This window comes from Idiotropiscis lumnitzeri, chromosome 14 (assembly GCF_059441095.1).
Source record: "Idiotropiscis lumnitzeri isolate Australia: NSW breed Sydney's pygmy pipehorse chromosome 14, RoL_Ilum_1.0, whole genome shotgun sequence".
Classification (NCBI taxonomy): Eukaryota; Metazoa; Chordata; class Actinopteri; order Syngnathiformes; family Syngnathidae; genus Idiotropiscis; species Idiotropiscis lumnitzeri.
Window position 1 is genome coordinate 19789843 of NC_142404.1, and position 19247 is coordinate 19809089.

General features: G+C 44.5%; 3 protein-coding genes across 9 annotated transcripts; 2 read left to right on the forward strand and 1 right to left on the reverse strand.

The window, feature by feature from the left end:
* The first annotated feature begins 918 nt into the window (after window positions 1–918).
* stk17b (serine/threonine kinase 17b (apoptosis-inducing)) lies at window positions 919–10928 on the forward strand. The gene is made up of 7 exons (XM_088315529.1): window positions 919–1454; window positions 3079–3291; window positions 4476–4614; window positions 4711–4837; window positions 5478–5526; window positions 5614–5793; window positions 6703–10928. The coding sequence occupies exons 1-7, from the start codon at window positions 1318–1320 to the stop codon at window positions 6950–6952; spliced, it is 1095 nt and encodes a 364-aa protein (XP_088171655.1). The 5' UTR covers window positions 919–1317; the 3' UTR covers window positions 6953–10928.
* Window positions 10929–12210: 1282 nt separating this feature from the next.
* On the reverse strand, window positions 12211–15092 carry c14h2orf69 (chromosome 14 C2orf69 homolog). Its single transcript, XM_088314684.1, has 3 exons — window positions 14305–15092; window positions 13483–13721; window positions 12211–13105 (listed from the first exon to the last, which is right to left on the reverse strand). Exons 1-3 carry the CDS (start codon window positions 14518–14520, stop codon window positions 12640–12642), a joined length of 921 nt encoding a protein of 306 aa, XP_088170810.1. The 5' UTR covers window positions 14521–15092; the 3' UTR covers window positions 12211–12639.
* ftcdnl1 (formiminotransferase cyclodeaminase N-terminal like 1) lies at window positions 14281–18779 on the forward strand. 7 transcript variants are annotated; one of them, XM_088314682.1, is made up of 7 exons: window positions 14799–15369; window positions 16198–16351; window positions 16480–16610; window positions 17106–17201; window positions 17277–17432; window positions 17537–17713; window positions 18320–18779. In XM_088314682.1, the coding sequence occupies exons 3-7, from the start codon at window positions 16496–16498 to the stop codon at window positions 18754–18756; spliced, it is 981 nt and encodes a 326-aa protein (XP_088170808.1). In that variant the 5' UTR covers window positions 14799–15369; window positions 16198–16351; window positions 16480–16495; the 3' UTR covers window positions 18757–18779. The 7 variants fall into 7 exon arrangements, with proteins under 7 accessions (XP_088170802.1, XP_088170806.1, XP_088170808.1 ...); XM_088314681.1 differs by having other exon boundaries at window positions 16198–16330; XM_088314683.1 differs by having other exon boundaries at window positions 14800–15369; window positions 16198–16330; window positions 16492–16610.
* The last annotated feature ends 468 nt before the right edge of the window (window positions 18780–19247 follow it).

Genomic DNA, 19247 nt, shown 5'->3' on the forward strand with positions numbered 1-19247 from the left:
TCAGGTGTGCTTGTTGGTGCTCGTAGCTAAAAATATGATTAAAATACTATTATTGTTATTGTACTACGTGAAATTATTTCATAATATATGCGTAAAAATTGTACTTTGGATTGATTGAATCTTAATGTATGATTTGTTCTTTCCATTTTAATTTGATGATCAAAAATCAAAAACTGAAAAAGGGCTGGGCGGTTGGGGGCCAAAGATGACAGACATTTTCCCCCTTAAATTTAAATTTTAGTGTGTTAAAACCGGACTTATTTTAATTGTAATACTCAATTGGTCGGTTTTACTTGACCCAAGTTGTTAATGAGCACAAGATAAAGGTGGGGCATGGCATCTTATTTCGAAATTAATCAATAGAAATAGAATAGAAATCCCTTTATTGTCATTGTACTCAAGTGTGCAACGAGATTAGAGGGCTCCCCTCTCCAGTGCAATACAACAATAATACAGACAAATATATAAATTAGATAAATAAATAAGACAGTGCAATGGAATTCAGTACTGAATAGGGCACATAGAAACACATCACAATGCTGTTTTGCAAGGTTAGGGTGGTCTCGTGTGTGTGTGAGAGTTCAGTATGGAGATGGCTCTCGGAAAGAAACTGTTTCTCAGTCTATTGGTCCTTGATTTGATGCATCTGTAGCGCCTGCCAGAGGGCAACAGGTCGAACAGGTGTGAGTTTGGGTGGGTATTGTCTTTGACGATGTTGAGAGAATAAATGCATTCATGTTTTTTAATAACTAAAAAAATGGTCCACTTAGTCAGCTACAAAAAAAAAAGTTAATTTTTTATTAATTCGTTGTATTTCTATCACTTCCTAATTAAGCTGCGTTAAAAAAAAACCAGTCAAATATGTTGTAATATTTTTTGTTCTGTACTTCCGCCTCCCGTTTCAAATGAAAGCCCGCAAAACAATTGTGCGCATGCGCGACACAATGACGTGTCGAGAAAAGTGTCAAACAAGAAGGAGGTAAAAAAACACCAAAAAAAGAAAAGAAAATAGGGCTAAAGACTCCTAAGAAGTGAACTTGAAGTGGTTGACTTGAGTCGTCGGCGAGCAGTTGGATTCGCTAATCAATGGAGACATATTCGGTTGAGTGTCTTTTTGGTTTTTGTCGGCGAGCTCCTCCTCCCGCTCGTGCGTGAAGTTGACCAAATCGAGCTTCGAGCTGACCGCGGAAGCTAACCGGGCTAGCATGGAACGAGCAGCCGGCGGCCGGCGCTGCTAGCTTCGCTTCGCCCATTTTACTGTCGTCTTTCACCGTCCCGTGTTTCGTCGTGACTCGCGACCCGGTGCCCGAGGTAAAGATGTCTCGGAGGCGGCTGGACAGCCGAGGCGGACTGTCCGCCGCCGCCGCCGCCGCCGGACTCTTGGCCGAAAGTCACACACCGATTAGCGCGGAGCCTCTGGACGCTGTGTTCGAAGTCACCGGCGAGTTGGGAAGGTGAGTCGGAACACTTTGGAGCAGACTTCCAGAACTTTGAGCCAAGAAACCCCACAATAATTTCAATGCCAATTAAACGCAACTAAATTGTATGACACTTAATAAAAGAATCGAGGTAAATAGAACTTTTTCCTCCACTGTTTTGAATGTTTTATTCTACACAAAAACCCCGACTTAATTCTGTAAGAAATTGACTATTTTAATAAACACACACTCTTGTTCTCAGGAAAACATCTTCCTCCTGTACTAGTACACTTCTTGTTCTTTTGATGTCAGATTTAAGGGTCATTCCATGTCAAATAACTATTTCCTTCCCCTTTCAGATGTTCTTTTAATTTTAAGGTGTGCCAAAACAAACAAACAAAAAAACGATTTGGTTCTAACCCTCCTAGAACAATCGACGCAGAGCCGACCGGTTGACTAAACGTTCATATTTTGCAAACTGCACCATTTGGGAAGCTGATCTAAGTCATTGAAAGTCCTTTCATAGTCCAACAAACACTGAAAAGAGATTACAATCTTATTCTCTTTATTCGAGCCAAATTAACACACGCGCACACAAATTGCGGACCCCCGTGCTATGACATATCATATCACATAGGGAAGCAGGACCTTAGTTTGAGCACCATTTGCTTTATGTGGCTGTGGAACTTCTACTCTATCTGCCAGAAATGACAAAAAAGAGATTTTATTGAGTGTTATCATTAGCATTTGTTCTCGCCCCATAGTACAGTACGAGGCAGTTTTGTGTTACTGTAGAGCAAATCTAGGTCACTTTTACTCTGTTCTTGTCCATGAGTGGTAAACATGAACTTTGTCCAACCAGTTCTAGCGGTTTGCCTCCTCCTGGTTTAAGTTCTGTTATTTCGGCCATCAAAAGTCAGACATCATGACAACTTGATTGGAACACCTTCTGATCCCGTTGACATACTTTGAGTGTCACATTTCGACCTATTGTTAAAGAAAGAATATCTGTTGCCTGAAAACGTACCGGTTATGAATGATCCTTTTCTTTTAAGGGATCCGGTAACTGGCTTAGTAGCACCAACTAGAAAGTTGAGAACATTGATTTGTTTTTCATGTTTACAGAGCTCTCGTCTTTTTATGTTGGTTACACTTGGACTGAAGGTTCATTCAACTACCACTTTCTGATGTAATTATTCCTTATAATCATAGTAGTGATAAAAAAAGAATAAATAAAATATCCTCCTATAAACAGCTCTCTTTTTTATTTTGATTAATATATGCAACAAAAAAATAAAATAAAATAATTCAAGCGCATGTGCCCCAGCAAAAAAATGTTTGTTGCAATCGGGTTCCAAACACAACCGTCCCCAAAAAAGCTCACTTAGTAGCGCCACCGTGAAGTTAGAAAAACCAACAGACAGCAGTTTCTTGGATTATCGTGAAATTGGGTGGACGTGTTTCTTACAATAAAACGCACCAAAAGGTCTCACAGAGCCGTTGTCAAAGCTGATCAGGAACTGTGGCGTCTCAAGAAGCCATTTTGGGGCTTTGATAAACTCCTGCTAGGGAAATTTCCCAACTGGAAGCAGGCATCCAAGATGGAAGGAGAGAATTAGTCTAAACATGACACTTGATGTCTACTTTGTTGTCGTCCAAGGGGCAAGTTTGCTGTGGTGAAGCGCTGCGTGGAGAAAGCCACGGGCAAAGTGTTCGCCGCCAAGTTCCTGCGCAAGAGGAGGCGGGGTCGCGACTGTCGGGCCGAGGTTGTCCACGAGATGGCCGTCCTGGAGACGGCTCGCAACAACCCCAGAGTGGTCAACCTGCATGCCGCTTACGAGACGGACCACGACATCGTCCTCGTGCTGGAATTGTAAGTCGCAGTGAAGCTCATGCTGGGAACGATACTGTTCACGATGCGGAAATCGCCCGGCTTGCTTTTCTCTTGCCATCGATCGCTTTGAAGGACTTGAATGCGCACATTGTTGAGGTGAAGTGTGTGTACGTTGACTTTTCAACAACACACACACCCTTTACACTCGATGGTCCCTCGCAAACAGCCTCAACAAAACAAATATTTATTCATCCAAAGAGAATATAATCAAAATTTAACCTGCTGATATTGTTTTGGAGCTTTTCCAATGGTGAGTCACATGAAATCTGAAGTCTTGCTCTTACATAACTTGAACCGTCCTGATTTTCAGACTATTACAGACACATGATCGCTATCGTTGGGGCAAAGGAGACATGTTATCTATTTCTTTTATTTTTTTAACCATTTAAATCATTTCCCTGTGTTTTAGTAATCACCAGCTTTTGTCAAAATATGCCACGGATGAAAAATTGGAATTCAAAGTGATTCATAAAGACAGTAAAAGCTTTGGGTTGTATTTTGTCTCACGCTGTCTGTCCCCTTCTACTGCAGGGTGTGCCAATGTGAGAATTGCTTACGTGACTATGATGACTCAGGCCCATACCTAGACCGAAAAAAGGGAGCGTGAACTGCACTAAGGCAGGGCTCAGTTTGTCCACCTCTCCTGTGAGGATTGCGTGACCTTGACACAAATGGTGTACATTTATTTTTTCTACTTGTTCATCTGAGGTTATAAAATAAATCAAGAATAAATGGCCAATTGCTTTTAAGAAAGGAAAAGCAAGGATCCTATTTTCACTGCTGGAGGCAGCACTTCATCAAAGATAAAGATAAAGATAAAGATGTCCTTTATTAGTCCCACAATGGGGAAAGAGCTGCTGAATTACTTCTGCTAATGAGCGTGTGGACCCATCATGTGTGTGGTTCATGCAACGGACATGTTGGCAAATTGTAATTCCCGTTGAGAAAAAAAAAAAAACATTGCTTCTATCTGTGTAATCCGATTGTTGCTTGAAAATGGGGGATCTTCACGAGCCCAATTTCAAAGTCATGGGGTATGAGTGCTGTGTGGGGGCGCGGTTTTGTTAAATAGATGATGTATTTTTGGATAAAGGCCATTCACTAAATTGACAAACAATTACAAAAAAAATCTGATGGATTATGTTCACGTTTCTCCCAACCAGCGCGGCAGGTGGCGAGATATTCGACCACTGCGTGTCTGACGAACTGCTGCCCGAGGCCCAGATCACTCGTCTGATCGGGCAAATGCTGGAGGGAGTTCACCACCTCCACCAGAGCAACCTGGTGCACTTGGACCTCAAGGTGCTTATCCCAGTTGACGTTCAGCATGAGACAGAAAAAATGACGGGCGTTTGCTTTCACGATGATGTTGGTGCTAATCTTTTGTGTCTCTCTCAGCCTCAGAATATCCTCCTGACCAGCCTCTCCCCTCCCGGCGACATCAAAATTGTAGACTTTGGCCTGGCACGCAGATTGGGCGCGGTTGGGGAGCTCCGAGAGATTCTTGGCACACCTGAGTATGTGGGTAAGCTTCGAAAAGAAAAAAAAAGAGAACACAAGTGGACAACAGCAGTCTTAACAGTCGGTTTTCTTAGAGGGAAGCACTTTTGCAAAACCTCAATCCGACATTCTTCGGTCAGAATAGACACGATGTCATGAATTTATCCTTCACTTTGAGTGTCCACTTGTAACACTCAAGTTGCAATGGCTCGGTTTCATGGGGGGGAAGTTGTTTTGCAATTGCGGAGTATGGTTTATGTTGCCATGGCAACTAGGGCTGGTGCTAAGGTCTTACTAAACTCCAAGTTGTCAATGTGCCATTTTCTAAAAATGGACCAAAATTGAACCAAAAAGAAGGGGGCGTGTCTATCAACACCATGTACGTAAAAGAAGTAAAGATCCATGCCGGAAATTGAACATGACTCAGACATTTTGGGACAATTCTATACCTCCAATTTGGTTCAAAACTTTGAGGGGAAACCAAAAACTGATAACCCAACACCAATTTCATCGACTGAAACGAAATTGCTTGGTCACGTCAGTCATAAGAGGACGTATAAAAAAATGTCAAGCACCCTTGCACAAAAGTGAACAGGAAGTCAGCCATTCTGGTTTGAGGGATCCATTTTGCGCAAATTCCAACAGTGTTTCTTTTCTTCACTCAGCACCAGAAATCCTCAACTACGAGCCCATCACAACATCTTCGGATCTTTGGTGAGTGGCAACTTTCAAAGGCAACAATTTCCATGATTACCGTATTTGAATTTTTGGGGTGTGTTATGTCGGTTTTCTTTCCCTAAGGAGTGTGGGCGTCATCGCCTACATGCTGGTGACGGGCGAGTCTCCGTTTGCCGGCGACGACAAGCAGGAGACGTACCTGAACGTGTCTCAGGTCAACGTGGACTACAGCCGGGAGGCCTTCTCCAGGGTTTCGGAGCTGGCCGTGGACTTCATCCGCAAGCTGCTGGTCAAAGCGCCCGAGTGAGTAACAGCAGCAACAGCAGCGGCGTGTGTGAGTTCAGTCCCCAGAATAGAAGTCATTGTTTGGAAATCGAGTCCCAGTGGAGAGCAAAAGGACGTCTGCCGTCAGGCCACTGCGGTGTTTTATTTTCGAGCAGCGTTATTATTTCTTTTCTTTTTTTTATTTTTTGTTTTTCAAGGAGGTCACCTGCCAACAGCCTTTTGCACTCTCCATAACCACACAAAACAGTTTGCAGAGAGCCTTTTTTCCACTTCTTGGAATGTGCTTGAAAGTAACAATTGGGCCACATCCCCTCATCATCGCCACTTTTCCATCAACACCCCCCCCCCGCCTTTTTTTTTCCTTTCTTCACAATCTGCCATACAAACTTTGTGAGAATGAATTCACATCAAATGCTCCCTTCTATCGCTTTGCTTTGGTGTTAGAAAAAAAATGCTCTTTTGGGCTGAAGTCGGGGTACCCGCCGGGCCAAACTCAAATATTCCTTGTCCGCTTTTTACCATTATCATCACCAGGCCACAAAAGTTTCTCTCGAGAATTTCACATTCAAATTTTCTAGCAAGGACCTGTCACTTGTCAGATTGTATTTATTTATTTATTTTTTTGTCTTGAAATCCGAACCAAATAGTTTGAGATTCAACCACTTTCACTTCCCACGGGTTCCCTCGTGATGGAAAGACAATCTCAATAAATTGCTTTGCCATCCTCCAGTAAGACCCGCAAAAGAACAAGGAATCGCAATACGTTAGGTAGAGTTTTGTGGTGCGTTTTACAAACTGTTGGGGAGCACCATCTATGTAAAGATTTCCGATTACATTCCTGTTACATTTCCCTTCTCTGCATCTGTCGAGAACTCTGGTTTTCACGTGGGCTACGCCACCACACTAACGGCTAACTGTTGCCGACAGGGACCGACCCAGCGCCGCGGAGTGCATCGGCCACCCTTGGCTGTGGCAGCAGCAGCAGCAGTTGTACAGCAGCCCCGAGCCGGCGTCCGCCCGATGCGCCCGCGAGCGCAGCTGCGGCGCCAAGTGGGCCGCGCCTCCGCCCGAGGACAAAGAGAACTTCCTGGAGTCGTCGCCGCCGCCGTCGTCGCATTCCCACGCCAAACGCTTCCGCCTGGACGACGAGGCGCTTCTCGGAGACGGTGACTTGTGAAAGCAAAAAAAAGGAAATTGCTTTGAAGACCAATGGGCAACTTATTTATGCTCTGCTTAATTTGTTAATTGCGAGATTAACACAAGCCAAAGATAATCATTTTACTGATGCGCCGTGATCTGCTTTTTGTGATCCCGTTTGTCTCTGATGCGTCGAACTGAAACCTTTTTGCGGAGATCAATGCAGTACATTAAGTTGCCTCCGCGCTCCGTGAGTCCAGTTAAATGCCTAAGCTAGTACACATGCCAAGTTTTAGCGTCTTAACCAATTATTTTATTTATTTGTATTTTTTTCTATTTTGAGACCCCGCACAAATGAGTTCTAACTTTTCTTCGTGTGTGGTGTACACACATTTGTCATAGTCCCAAAACTGACCTACGCAAGGCAGCCTGGTGTCAAACTGTGTTGACCAGACACTCGCTAAGAATGTCAATCGTAAATATCGAACATATTTAACAGTTCCGATTGTCAACTGTTTTCCGATCAGATCGGGGCGGTCGAATCACTGGACCACTCTTGTGGTGTGTGCGATGTGTAATTATCACAAGGGAGGGGCCCAATATTTTATAGATGTGTACACCACTTAAGATGTTGCAAGTTAGTCCATCACAGACAACAAGTTGCCATCGTGAGTATTGAACATGTTTAACATTTAAAATTGTGAGCGTTTTACAAGACGATTAGGGAAGACAAGCCCGTCTTGGCACAACCCAGATTGCAGCGTAATCGCTCAGGGAAATCCGACAATTGGGCCTTTGCCGACTTTGATCACAAGTCAAATTCAGGTCTGATTGTTGGTATGCGTGCAGCCCACTTGAGATGTCGAAAGTTGGTTGTTCACAAGCGGGAATCTTGAACGTGTTTAACATCGTCACCATTTTCGAGGAGACAAAATGACTCTTAATGCGGCACGCAACACAAGCTAAGCGGTCGGAGACAACAGAATTTTTTATTCCAAGATGGCTTTATGTGTCCATGAAAGTATTCTTGACGCCCATTTAAAAATATGTCTTTACTATTTTCCTGGCACATTCGTTTTTTTTTTAGAGATTTTCACGTAACGTATCTGAAAAAAATCCGCCTGTTGCTGAACTTAACGTTGAAATCATAATTACAAAATGTATGACTCGATTAAATATTTTCTTATTCTTATGAAAACATGATGTGCGCGTGAACAAAAATTTGGAATCCGCTCAAAAAAATCTCCAAACGCGTGCTTGCATCTCAGATTACGAAGTGCCGTCAAAATGTGTTGACAAGTCGAATCAAATGCGCCCATTTGTCTCGGGTGCCGAGACGTGTGTACGCCGCACAAAAGCACATTCCTGATATTTCGCACATTTTGAGCATTGAAAAAAGCTCCGGGTTTTTCGAAGAAAAGAATCTTTGAATGGTTGCGCTTTCAGGCCTTTCTCTGTCCACTGTTGGTGGTATTCTCAGGTGACGACATGTTCGGCAATGCCTCGGTTCTTGCGGTGGCCCGTTTGGCCCCAACGCGCTGTAAAATCCTTCTGCTATGGTTGCTCAAACGAGTTGCTCTCTCCTCCGCCTGCAGAAAAGGGAACCACCAGCAAGCACTTAATGTAACTTCCTCATCAACACTGCGCTTTATGCATTCACGCTTGTTTTTTATACTGAAAGCTCTTCTTTATGAATAGCGAGGAACGAAAAAAAAAAACACTGCTCACCTTTTCTCCGAGCGTCATTCCTCTTGCTTTTATTTATACGCTGGACTTATACTTTATAATATTTTTTATGTCTTTTTCAGTAAAGATGAGGTAGAGAAATGTTTGGGTTATTTGGATCGCTGGAGAGTGGTGAGAAGTTGATGGAATTGAGAAGGTTGAAGAAAGGACTTGAATGTGGTCACAAGTGGAGGTGATGTTAGAAGGTGGCGTTGACGGTATGTCGGTGCGGGAAGGCCTTTTGTGGAGTTGGACGGCTGCTGGGTGGCGTCAAATAGAAGGACGTGTTTCCTCACATGCTTGTTTATTGTTTTATTTTTGTTGTCGTCGTCATCTCATGCTGTCAGCAGCCAACACGGTAGCCTTTGTGCGGAGCGGCCATGTTGTCATCCGGGTGAACTGCAACTGGAGAGTGCAAAATGCCGCTGCAACGGTGCCTTGAGATATGAGTGACCCCGCTTACTTGAGTTTTGCCACATATGCGTCGTCTTTATTCTCTTTTTTTTCTTTGACTTGCTGGTTGAAACTTGAGCGCTGTATGGTTGCATGAACTCAATTCAACGCATTTTGCAATAAGCGGCAGTTTTGCATTTCATTCACGCACTTTCTTTACTTTAAAAAAGGTTTGTTTAGCTTAATGCTTCGAAACAATACAAACCCCCAATGACATGCCAACGCTTAGCGTTGATAGCTGCAGTTTTAGACGCAAACAAACATTTTAACACTCGTGAGAACAAGTACACAAAATATCTCAACTCACAGGCGGAAATGAATTTCTTCATCCTCTGCAAAAATGTCTACAATTGCAGTTTTACTTCTATAGAAGAGGTTTGTTCATCTGCGTGACTGCATTACACTGCCCCCTGTTGGCCAAGGCGAGCACAAGCAGAAGGAGCAGCAAAAGGAAACAAATTGCAGCATTAAATTATGATGCACAAACTGTTTAATGCTCCTTTTTCTATGAGCTCATTATTACACGATCTCATAAAGTGCTATTTTTTTTTATTAAAATAACAAAAACAATTTGTTTTTTGGGAGTGCTTGAAAGATTAATCACATTTGGATTCATTTCAGTGGTCAAAGATGATTTGCAAGTATGAATGTTTTGAGTCATGAGCCTGGTTATGGAATGAATGGAACTCGTATCTCAAGGCACCGGTGTCCTCAAGATGTTGGAGCAAGAAAAAAAATACTTTGCCTTACACCTCAGGATTTAAAGGAGACATATTATGGGACAACCGGATTCATCTGCTTTGTTAAATTTATTTATTTTTTTTTTTTAAATTAACGAAAATGTCATTTAAAATAGTTTGCGGGTGTCTTCAAATGTCAAAGTACCCCTCTAATCAAGAATCCGCCCCATTTTTCAGTTTCTTGGAATGGATCCCATTTCGTGAGCGCGAGCCTGTTCCACTGGTCGATGCTCTCGTTGCCGTGACGACCGGGCGATGGGCTACTTGACTGAATGACGTGAAGAGAAACTCATTCACGCTCATAAAAACAGTAAAAGCATGGATTGTCTATTCACTGGTGGAGGCAGCACTTCATCACCAAGCAGATGCGTCACGCAACGGTGCCGCTAATGCTAACTGCGCTACCACGGCAGCTCTGCTTACCATTTGGCATTGACATTTGGCATAATCATACCATCACTTGAAAATGGTAAATCTTCCCTCAGCCTCGCTTCCGAGTCATTGGCGGACAATTGAATTGGGGGTAGCATGATTATGGATGGGACTTCTGGCTCACTCTGAGGCACATTTTGGGAAATAGGCAGAAAAAAAAAATTCCAAAGTCAACTTTCCATAATATGTCCCCTTTAAAACACGGTCTGATACCTCACTCTCACTCACATTTGACAAGTGTGTTGAAACGATGACGTGCGGGCTGGATGGTTGACATTGTGAGTAGTCTTTTGTTTTCAAGACTTAGGAAGCGGTGTGAAGCACAGAGAAGGCGGACAGACTGGTTTCACGCTCGCTCTGCTGGATGATGAAACACTTAAACGCGTTGACGGCGTCGCGCCATCGTCCGTCGCGCGGGCCGTATTCGTGCTGGTCAAGTGTCAGGAGACGTCAACCGGCCATAAGCACAAGCACGTCTCCGGAGATGTTTGTTTATTTTGGACTCTTTCTAATTTAACGTATGAGTAATATGATTGCTGCCACTTAAGTAAATGAGCTCATAATGTTTTGTGATCAAGCACACACACACACACACACGCAAGCTAATTCATATTTTGGCATCCAAATGCTTAATAATGCTTATTAAAGATTGTAGAAATGATGACATTCATTTGTCCCATGTAGTGCCTTCATTCTCACAAGTCAAAATAACATGCCATGTTTAAGCATGAAAAGGAAAAAAAAAAGTATTTTTACTATATTATTGGTTATTCACCCTCATAAATTCCCAAAATATCCCAAAAATAAATGAATTTTATGGGTCAATCTGAACTGCCCCAAATGAGGAAAGTTGACCGTAAACGGAAAACAAGGAATAGAAGAAAATCTGAAAAATGAATTTTGTTTAACATTCAATTAGTTCAATTAGACCCTCAACAAAATATGTGAAATTCCACAAGTATTTTCGAGTGCGTTTTATGTTGGATGTTTCACATCCATTTGAGGTGGGTTCATATTTACTTTTAAATGAATATCTTGGAAAATCCCAGAAACAACTGAGGAAACTTTCTGAACATTAATTTCACCCACAACTTGGGTGGACGCAGGTCAAAGAAAGAAATACAGAAAAATAGAAAAAAAAAACATGGCCAGTTGAAGTTTTATGCACATTTTTATTAACTTTTTTTCCATTTTTTTTTTTGGGACGGGTCAATTGGAAACGTAACATTCAAGGACAGTTTTAATTTTACCTATAAATGGAATGATTGGCTTTATTACATTCAACAGTAATAACGTACGGACGGACGGCCATTCTGCCGGTCAGTCGTGCAACAAGTGTGGCAACTGCGACTCGGGATTTCAACAAGTAGACATTCATCGCCACTTTCCAAAGAAAACAGCAGCACAACTAGAACGAAACAAGACAAGAATAGCGTGCCGTCTTTCTAATCAGCCGTGTAATCGCAACTGAAGGAAGAAAACGGCCAGTGTGCTTTCAAAGTCATCACGAGTGCACGTCCTCGCTCAAACAAACGCAGCCTATAATTTAAACGACAACGCCGGAAATGTTGGGGCGAAAAATTGGGTCAAAATGCGTCATTCTCTGAGTAAGGTGCATGGAAAAACAAGTTTCCACAGAGACAAAGACGTAGTTTCCAACAGAAGCAAAAGGAATGAAAGCCCACCCTGCCGCCACATTTTTCATGCCGAGTCCTTCAAATGATCAAAATATGATGCAATTTGGTGCAAGCCAACAATTTTATGATCGCATGGTCAGTTGTTTTTTTCTCAAACTCTTCAGAAGCGTGTAACTGAGGGACTGTAGCAATTTACAGCGACAAAAATTTCCTTCACTTTGCAGCGAGTGCTACAAAGTGACTTCTGAAGAGTGGCCTTGGAATCATCTTATTGCCAGGAGACACACAGTGACAAAAAAAAATGCAGTTTGGGGACATGCTGAGCAACTCAAACCTTCCCCAAAAATTGGTCATTAATTCATCCGAAGAAAAGCGTGATTACGATCATAAAGTGGAACGAGATGAAGGTGCGTTTCCGAGCAGAAAATGAATAGTGCCCAAGTCTGCCCCGTTTTGGATGTCTCCCTTCTCTAATGTGCAAATGATCAGCTCATCAGCAAGCTTTGCAGAAGCCTGATAACCATCCTGATCATTTGAATCTGGTGTGTTGGAGGAGGGCGACGGATGGGCGTTCTTAAAGCTGGACTTGGGGAACTTGCACGAGTTTTTGCAACTAAAATGGACATGCTAAGATGCCGGCAAATACCCCAAGATCCAGATGTGTGTATACGCTAAGATCCAAGTATACACGTGAAAAAATTCAGACGTATACTCTCACATCCAGTAGAAAGCTGTGAGCTTCAGAATTCCTGAATGACCCGAAAGTGGTTTTCAATGGACGGCGGTTCATCCACAAAATGGATTTTATCATAGAGACGCGCCCCAAACTCCTCCAGGGTCTTCACAAAAGACGCATGCTCCCGGCCCACCCAGGCCCGCACGGGGTCTCGGACCTCGTACGGCGTCACGTGGGCATGGACCCCGATCCCGCTGGTGGCCAGCTGGCTCAGCAGCGTCCTGTCCGTCACCCAGGTCTCGCTTCCCCCCGGGTGGCCTCCGTCCAGCCAGAACATGTCCGAAAGACTTCCGGCAAAGTCCGAAAGGCGCGGGTCCGCCAGGGCGCCGGCCAGCTCGTGGACCACCTGGTTGAGGACCACGCAGCCTTTACTGAAGCCCACCAAGGTCAGGGAGAACCTGGCGACATCGCCTGGAGATTGGATGGTGTTCGGCAGGCCGGCTCGCTCCATCCCGTGGACCAGCAAGGACCTGCAACCACAGTCGAGGTTCGTCAGCTCAGCCAAACGGACGCTTGCTTTAATGCGATTGGAATCTCAACCCAGTCGGGCTCCAAGGTCTGCAGACGCGGGTCAGTTAGCGAAGCCCAGAGTTCAAAGCAAACATGGTGAAGCAGTATTTGGCTTTTATGCTGCATGCCAATCAAATGAGCGAGCAGCAGAACGGGTCAAGTCAGCTCAAGTGTAAATGTTTGCTGTTGTCAAAGTACAGGTAGCATCGCTTTAACGCTCACGCAACTTTTTGACAGCCTTTCTGGTCCTTAGGGTGGTGACGTATATTTATACACGGCCGTTGGAACTTGAGCCTCGTCGGCCAATGAAAAGGCGAAGAAAAGGAGTTTTCCCAACCTGAGGTGGCGCAGCGCTCCGCCGTCGGGCGAGTACGGGGCGTGTTGCGGGGCGCCGAACATGTTGCTGTCCACAAAGTTGCGGTAGCCGCTGAACTTGTGCAGGTACATGCGCGAGGCGCGCACCACCCACACGTGGTGTGCGGGGAAGCGGCGGCCCAGTGTGACGCACACCTGCTCCAAGCTCCATGCCAGCCACGGTGCGCACTCCGGCTGCGAGGACATCTCCTCCTGGAAGTTCTGCGACGCACAAACGTTCAGTCATTATTTTACGAAAGCTTCCTGTGGATGATGGCAACATTTTCTCTTTTTAATGATGACTGGTTATAACATTCCATTTTTCTTATTTGATTTTTGTGATGGACAGGCAACGGCCTTCTCATTTTTATGAAGGCCAGTTCCAATTATTTTACTTCGGATGATGTGATTTTATTTCAGTGGTGATGGCTACTTATTTACAGATTTCATCCTTTACATTTTACGTCTGCTGTCTTTTTTTATCTCTAGGGAATTTATGACATTTGCTATTTTCATTCGAGGTAAAATTTGTCTCTTTATGACATTTTGCTTTTTTGCAGTTTTATCAGTACCAGGGCGGCCAGTGATAACAGTTTGGCAGTTCTGATACCCTGATGGCCCATTTGCGACAGTTGCATGATTTTTTTTTTAGTTTGACTTCGACCACTGTGATGATGGATACTTAACATTTTCCCCACTCTCTTATTTAAGATGTCAAATATGTTACGATCCCCCCTTCTTCCAGATTATCAAATACAGCCGACAACAACACTGACCCAATGTCGTCACAGACACCTGTGCTCACCTGAATGTCCCCGTGGAAAAACACCACATGCTTGCCACTACTGCTGCTGCTGTCTGCTTGTGACTCGTTTCCATCTCCAGGACGCAGCAGGAGCAGGTCGTTGAGCAAGTTTGGTTTGCAACCGGGCACGGCCAGCAGCTTGTGCAGCCTCGGCGCGCTCGAACCTTTGGAGAGGCCGACCGGGCGACTGCTCGATGCCGGTGAGGTCGTCGTCATCGTCTCGTATTCGGCTGCAGCTGTCGCGATCCAATCAATCCTTCAGTCCAATGCAAGACAAGCATTTAGCTCCGAGCTCACGGGAGCCGCTTCGGTGGAATTAGCAGCACATTTATTTGCAAGAGGGCCTTAAAATGGAAGCTTCTTCTGGTTTAGCACTTCACCTGACACACTGCGTAAGGTTTCCTCTCTTGTTATTTTAAGGCGTGCCCCAAAAACTCGCCAATTTGCGTTCTATCAGATTTCCCCACAGAGAGGCGCTGTTGATTAAAAACATGCCACCACCGTAAACCGCGTTACTTTACTGCGCGTGGCAGTTTGTCAACACGCCACACTGAGCATGCGCGACTGTTCTTGAAAACCAAGCTCGTTCCCTACCCAAGATGCTTCCTTTGTTTTTAATTCCGTTTTCGCTTAACGGCGACACAACTAGAGACGGATTGCATGCATCTTCATTTGATACGTTCCATTACAGTGCTTTGAGTGCACAGGAACAGATAGAGATCCAATAAACCACATTTACAGCTATTTGGTCACTTGTAAACAAGACACGGTGCACGAAGCAGACGCGAGCGTGGACGAAAATCAAAAGCTTCCCTCACGGTTACTTCCGTGTTCGACTGTGAGACGAACGACACTCCTTTCGCTAAACAATCAAACGCGCGCCTTCAATAATATAGATTCGGTTAAATTTAATATTCACAATATTCACGTATATTTCAATATTGTATGAGTATCTACCCGCCACGTAAACATTTCACAGTTTTTAGTGACACTTTGGACTTTGCCCAATCTCTGTACTCTGCTCTGCCACCGGCGACCATAAGCAGCCAGATTCTCAAGCGCACGGTGACTATAAATGAAATATTTATTTTTGTGTTAACCTGCATCATCACCTTTTAAGGCTATTTTATTTTTATTCTCACACGTTGCTGAGACATTCGGTGCGAGTTCTAACACGGACCATATTAGGCATGGGACAGGAAGTCTAACCGACGAGTCCTTGCAAACTCTTAGCGAAAGGAAATGTTTTTTTTGGGGGGTCAATAATCGTTCCGAGCGGTAAAAGAATAACATGTATTACAAGAACCACTGCCCCCAAAAGAGGTCGAGAAATACACTAAACAATACATCGCGCATGTGGAAGGGAGAGGACAGAGAAATCGTGCTAACTGCTAAAGCTAGCAAGTGAAAAACGCACACTTGTTAGTTTAAATTAATCCAAAAAAAAAATAGATAACTTCGAAATGCCATGTTGCACTTTCCTAAAAATATGACAACGTATTAATGTTGCACTTTATTTTATTAAGAGGACACATTATGGATGGTGCACTTTATGAAATAGAGGTCAAGTTACTGCACTTTTCTAAAAAGAAGTCAAACTATTGATGTAATTATTTTAAAGGATAACAAAACTATTGACGTTGCACGTCCCTAAAAAGAAGATAATCTATCAATGTTATAATTACCTTGAAGGAAGACAAACTATTGATGTTGCATATTCTTGAAAAGAAAAACTATTTATTGCATTTTCCCATTGAGAAGACAATATAGATTTTTCTAGAGAGAACACAACCATTGACTTTGTGTTGCCTAAAAAGAAGGCAAACATTTGTGTTGCATTTTCCTGACAAGGACACCTTGGGTCAGTGGTAGAGATGTCGTCTTTCAACTTAGGTTGTGGGTTCGATCCTCAGCCAGTGTGGCCAAGTGTCCTTGAGCAAGATACTGAACACGGAGTTGGTCCTGATGCTGCGTCAGCAGTAGTTACACAAGGCAACAGTGTGAAGACAGCCTTGGCCTCTGAAATGTGAGGCCATCGAGCAAACCAGTTGCGTCTGCCGTGCCGCTGCATTTGATTCCAAATGTTGTTAAATCTCTTCTTTTTGACAGACGTTCTGTTTTTACATCTAGTGTGTGTGTATTTTCTACTCCAATTTGATGAAATGATTGTTCCAGTTATTATTACAGAAACATGTCGACCACTTCAATGGGGAGACGCCTGGTAACGTGTCTGCTCAACGTTTCGGAGGCTCGCAGGAAGGACCTGGTGGAAAGTGTGGCCAGGGCTGCCTTATACGACTCTCAAGGCAAGTCCGCGGAACACAAGAGCGAGTGCTGCCCCGGACACGGGTTTCACCAATTATTCTGAAATTGGGTGAACGTGTCCATCGTTACTGGACACTCGAAAAAGTCTCACGGACCCATGCTCAAAATCAAACAGGAAGTCGGTCATTTTAGTTTGAAGCAGCCATTTTGGGTGAATTCAACGGCTTGTATTTTGTTAGAAACTTTGGGGGAGAGTGGCTATGATCCCCAAACAGCAGTTTCACTGATTAACACGAAATTGGGTGGATATGTCTATTATAATTAGTCTCAAGGGTGCATGCCCCACTTTGAAGAGGAGGTCAGCCATTTTGGTTTAAAGCAAACGTGCCATTTGTAGAATGTATGAAAAAAATGCTATTGTAACATGACGCAGGAAAAAGTCTGACGCAACCGTTCTTGAAATTGAATAATGAGTCGGCCATTTTGTTTTGAAGCAGTCATTTTGAACAACGGTTACCTTCATTATGATTGGGCAGGTGTTAGACGAGATGGGACCACGGTGCTGAACATCTTCAATGATCGTGACTACAACCGCTCCGTCATCACAATTGTGGCCAGTATCCAAGCCATCGGTAAGTACTGACTCCCGTTCATGCAACGTAATTGACTGAAAGAAAAAACAAAACACTTCTTTTGGGGTATTTCAGGGGAGGCCGTCTTGTCTGCCTGCGAGAAAGCCTGCCAGCTGTTTGACATGCGCTCCCATTCGGGCGTCCATCCGTGTTTGGGTGCTGTGGACCTGGTACCCATCTACCCCTTGGGGGAGGACGTGGGAATAGATGACTGTGCTCGAGAGTCTCGTGGTCAGATCCCGTTTGTGCATCCGTTCCTTTTGTCGCCTTTTTTTTTGTGCTTATGTTTGGGCTTTCCCGTCTTGCTGATTATATCCTTTCCTGGGCTTTCTCAGCCGTGGCCGCGGGCCTCACCCAGCGAGTGCCGGGCACTAGCGTCTTCCTCTTTGGCTGGGCGGACACACCCCTTCAGCGGGGGCTGGCGCAGAGGAGGAAGGAGATGGGCTGGTTCAAGAAGACGCCCGACTTGAACGGCGTCGGGCCCGTGTCGCACAAACGCTTCGGCCTCACCGGTCAGTCCAAACGCATGAAACGCGACTCCCGCCCCCCAAAAATTGTTTCATTTGCTTTTGTGTTCCCGAACGTTACACTGAATTTGTTTTTGTTTTTCATGACTATTTTCTCCAATATACTCTTTCCGATCGCAATAAACGTGTCTCTCAAGTCACGCACAAACGATTTGAAAGTACCGTGATTTTATTTGAAAGACCGGTCTTTTCATTACAATCGCTAATCAGTGGATTAGTCCTCAGTTTTCCTTGTTATGCCTAACAAAAGTTCAAAGTATGTACGTAAACACCTTTTCAAACCTATCTGAGACTCATCACAGATGAAAAAAAAACAAACTGAAAACTGGCGTTGGGCCAAAACCTCATAAGTGACATTTTGGTGAATTTCATATTTGTTCATAATTTTATACGAGTGGTCAGTCCACACTTGTTTGTGTTATTTTTAAGCGTTGAAAATGGCTGGCTCTCTTTGCGATTTTCGGGGTCTCGTGAGAAGTGATTATTTTGGAGATGGAAGGTTTTGGTCCGACGCAAGCGAAATGCTTTGTCAACTTGTTGATTGTGTTGATATGGTGACAATGACTTGGTATTTCGTTGCTATTCTCGCAGGCGTCGGGGCCAGTCCTTACGTGATGAACTGCAACGTCACTATCGACACCCGAGACCTAAACGTAGGACGCCGCATCGCCGCTGCCATCAGGGAGTCGACGCCCGGGGGTCTTCCGGGCATCCAAGTGCTGGCCTTGCCGCACGAGGGCGCCGTGGAGATCGCCTGCAACGTGGAAAGCGTGCCGGGCCGGCCGCCGAGCCAAACGAGTGCGACGGCGCCCTGGCCGTCCTTCAGCATCGCCGGCCAGTCGTACTGTCACGTTCCGGCTTCTCTCATCGCCGCCAGGGTTGCCGAGCTGGCGGGCAGCCACGGCGTCGGCACGAAGGGCACCGCCTTGGTGGGCTTCACCCCCAATGAATGTCGGCGCTTGGCCGAGACGGCTCTATCTCGAGGCATTGCCGAATTTTGGAAAGAGCAACAAAGGGTGCGCATGTGAAAATAAATTCTGCTTCAAGGCCACCTGACTCAAAGGAGTCCTTTTTAAATGGATTTCAAACCGTGGTCGGCTTTTGAGGCGATAGGAGGCTTCATTTGGGGAGTGGACGAGAAATTGTTTACAAATATGTGTGGCATCATGCATCAATATGCCGGATGAAGTCTTGAGTAAAGGAAGGCACGTTATGGCCAAACAACACACTCGCATTCACACCTTCGGGCACGTTCAAGTTTTCCGTTCAGCTAAATCCGTTTTGTGTAAGAGCTCGACTCGTGAGTGAACAGGAGGAGAACACGTTGTTGACGTGATAACAGGTGACTTCTCCGTTTCTATCATTGCACAACGCCATGCTTTGGATTCCATTGTAGCTACTAACGAATTGACCCGTAGGGCCCAAAGACGAGACGAACGTGATTTCAGTGTGAATGAATGGACGTTTCGCAGAGATCAGATGCAAGTTCTTCAATGTTTGCCATGCACGAGTCCAAATC

Coding starts and splice junctions, on each gene's coding strand:
- stk17b (XM_088315529.1), top strand. CDS start 1,318: ATGTCTCGGAGGCGGCTGGACAGCCGAGGCGGACTGTCCGCCGCCGCC. Junction 1,455..3,078: donor GTCACCGGCGAGTTGGGAAG/GTGAGTCGGAAC, acceptor TTGTCGTCCAAG/GGGCAAGTTTGCTGTGGTGA. Junction 4,838..5,477: donor TGGCACACCTGAGTATGTGG/GTAAGCTTCGAA, acceptor TTCTTCACTCAG/CACCAGAAATCCTCAACTAC.
- c14h2orf69 (XM_088314684.1), bottom strand. CDS start 14,520: ATGACGACGACCTCACCGGCATCGAGCAGTCGCCCGGTCGGCCTCTCC. Junction 13,722..14,304: donor TTTTCCACGGGGACATTCAG/GTGAGCACAGGT, acceptor TGTGCGTCGCAG/AACTTCCAGGAGGAGATGTC. Junction 13,106..13,482: donor GGAGCGCTGCGCCACCTCAG/GTTGGGAAAACT, acceptor CTGTGGTTGCAG/GTCCTTGCTGGTCCACGGGA.
- ftcdnl1 (XM_088314676.1), top strand. CDS start 16,496: ATGTCGACCACTTCAATGGGGAGACGCCTGGTAACGTGTCTGCTCAAC. Junction 17,202..17,276: donor GGCCAGTATCCAAGCCATCG/GTAAGTACTGAC, acceptor GGGGTATTTCAG/GGGAGGCCGTCTTGTCTGCC. Junction 17,714..18,319: donor CAAACGCTTCGGCCTCACCG/GTCAGTCCAAAC, acceptor CTATTCTCGCAG/GCGTCGGGGCCAGTCCTTAC.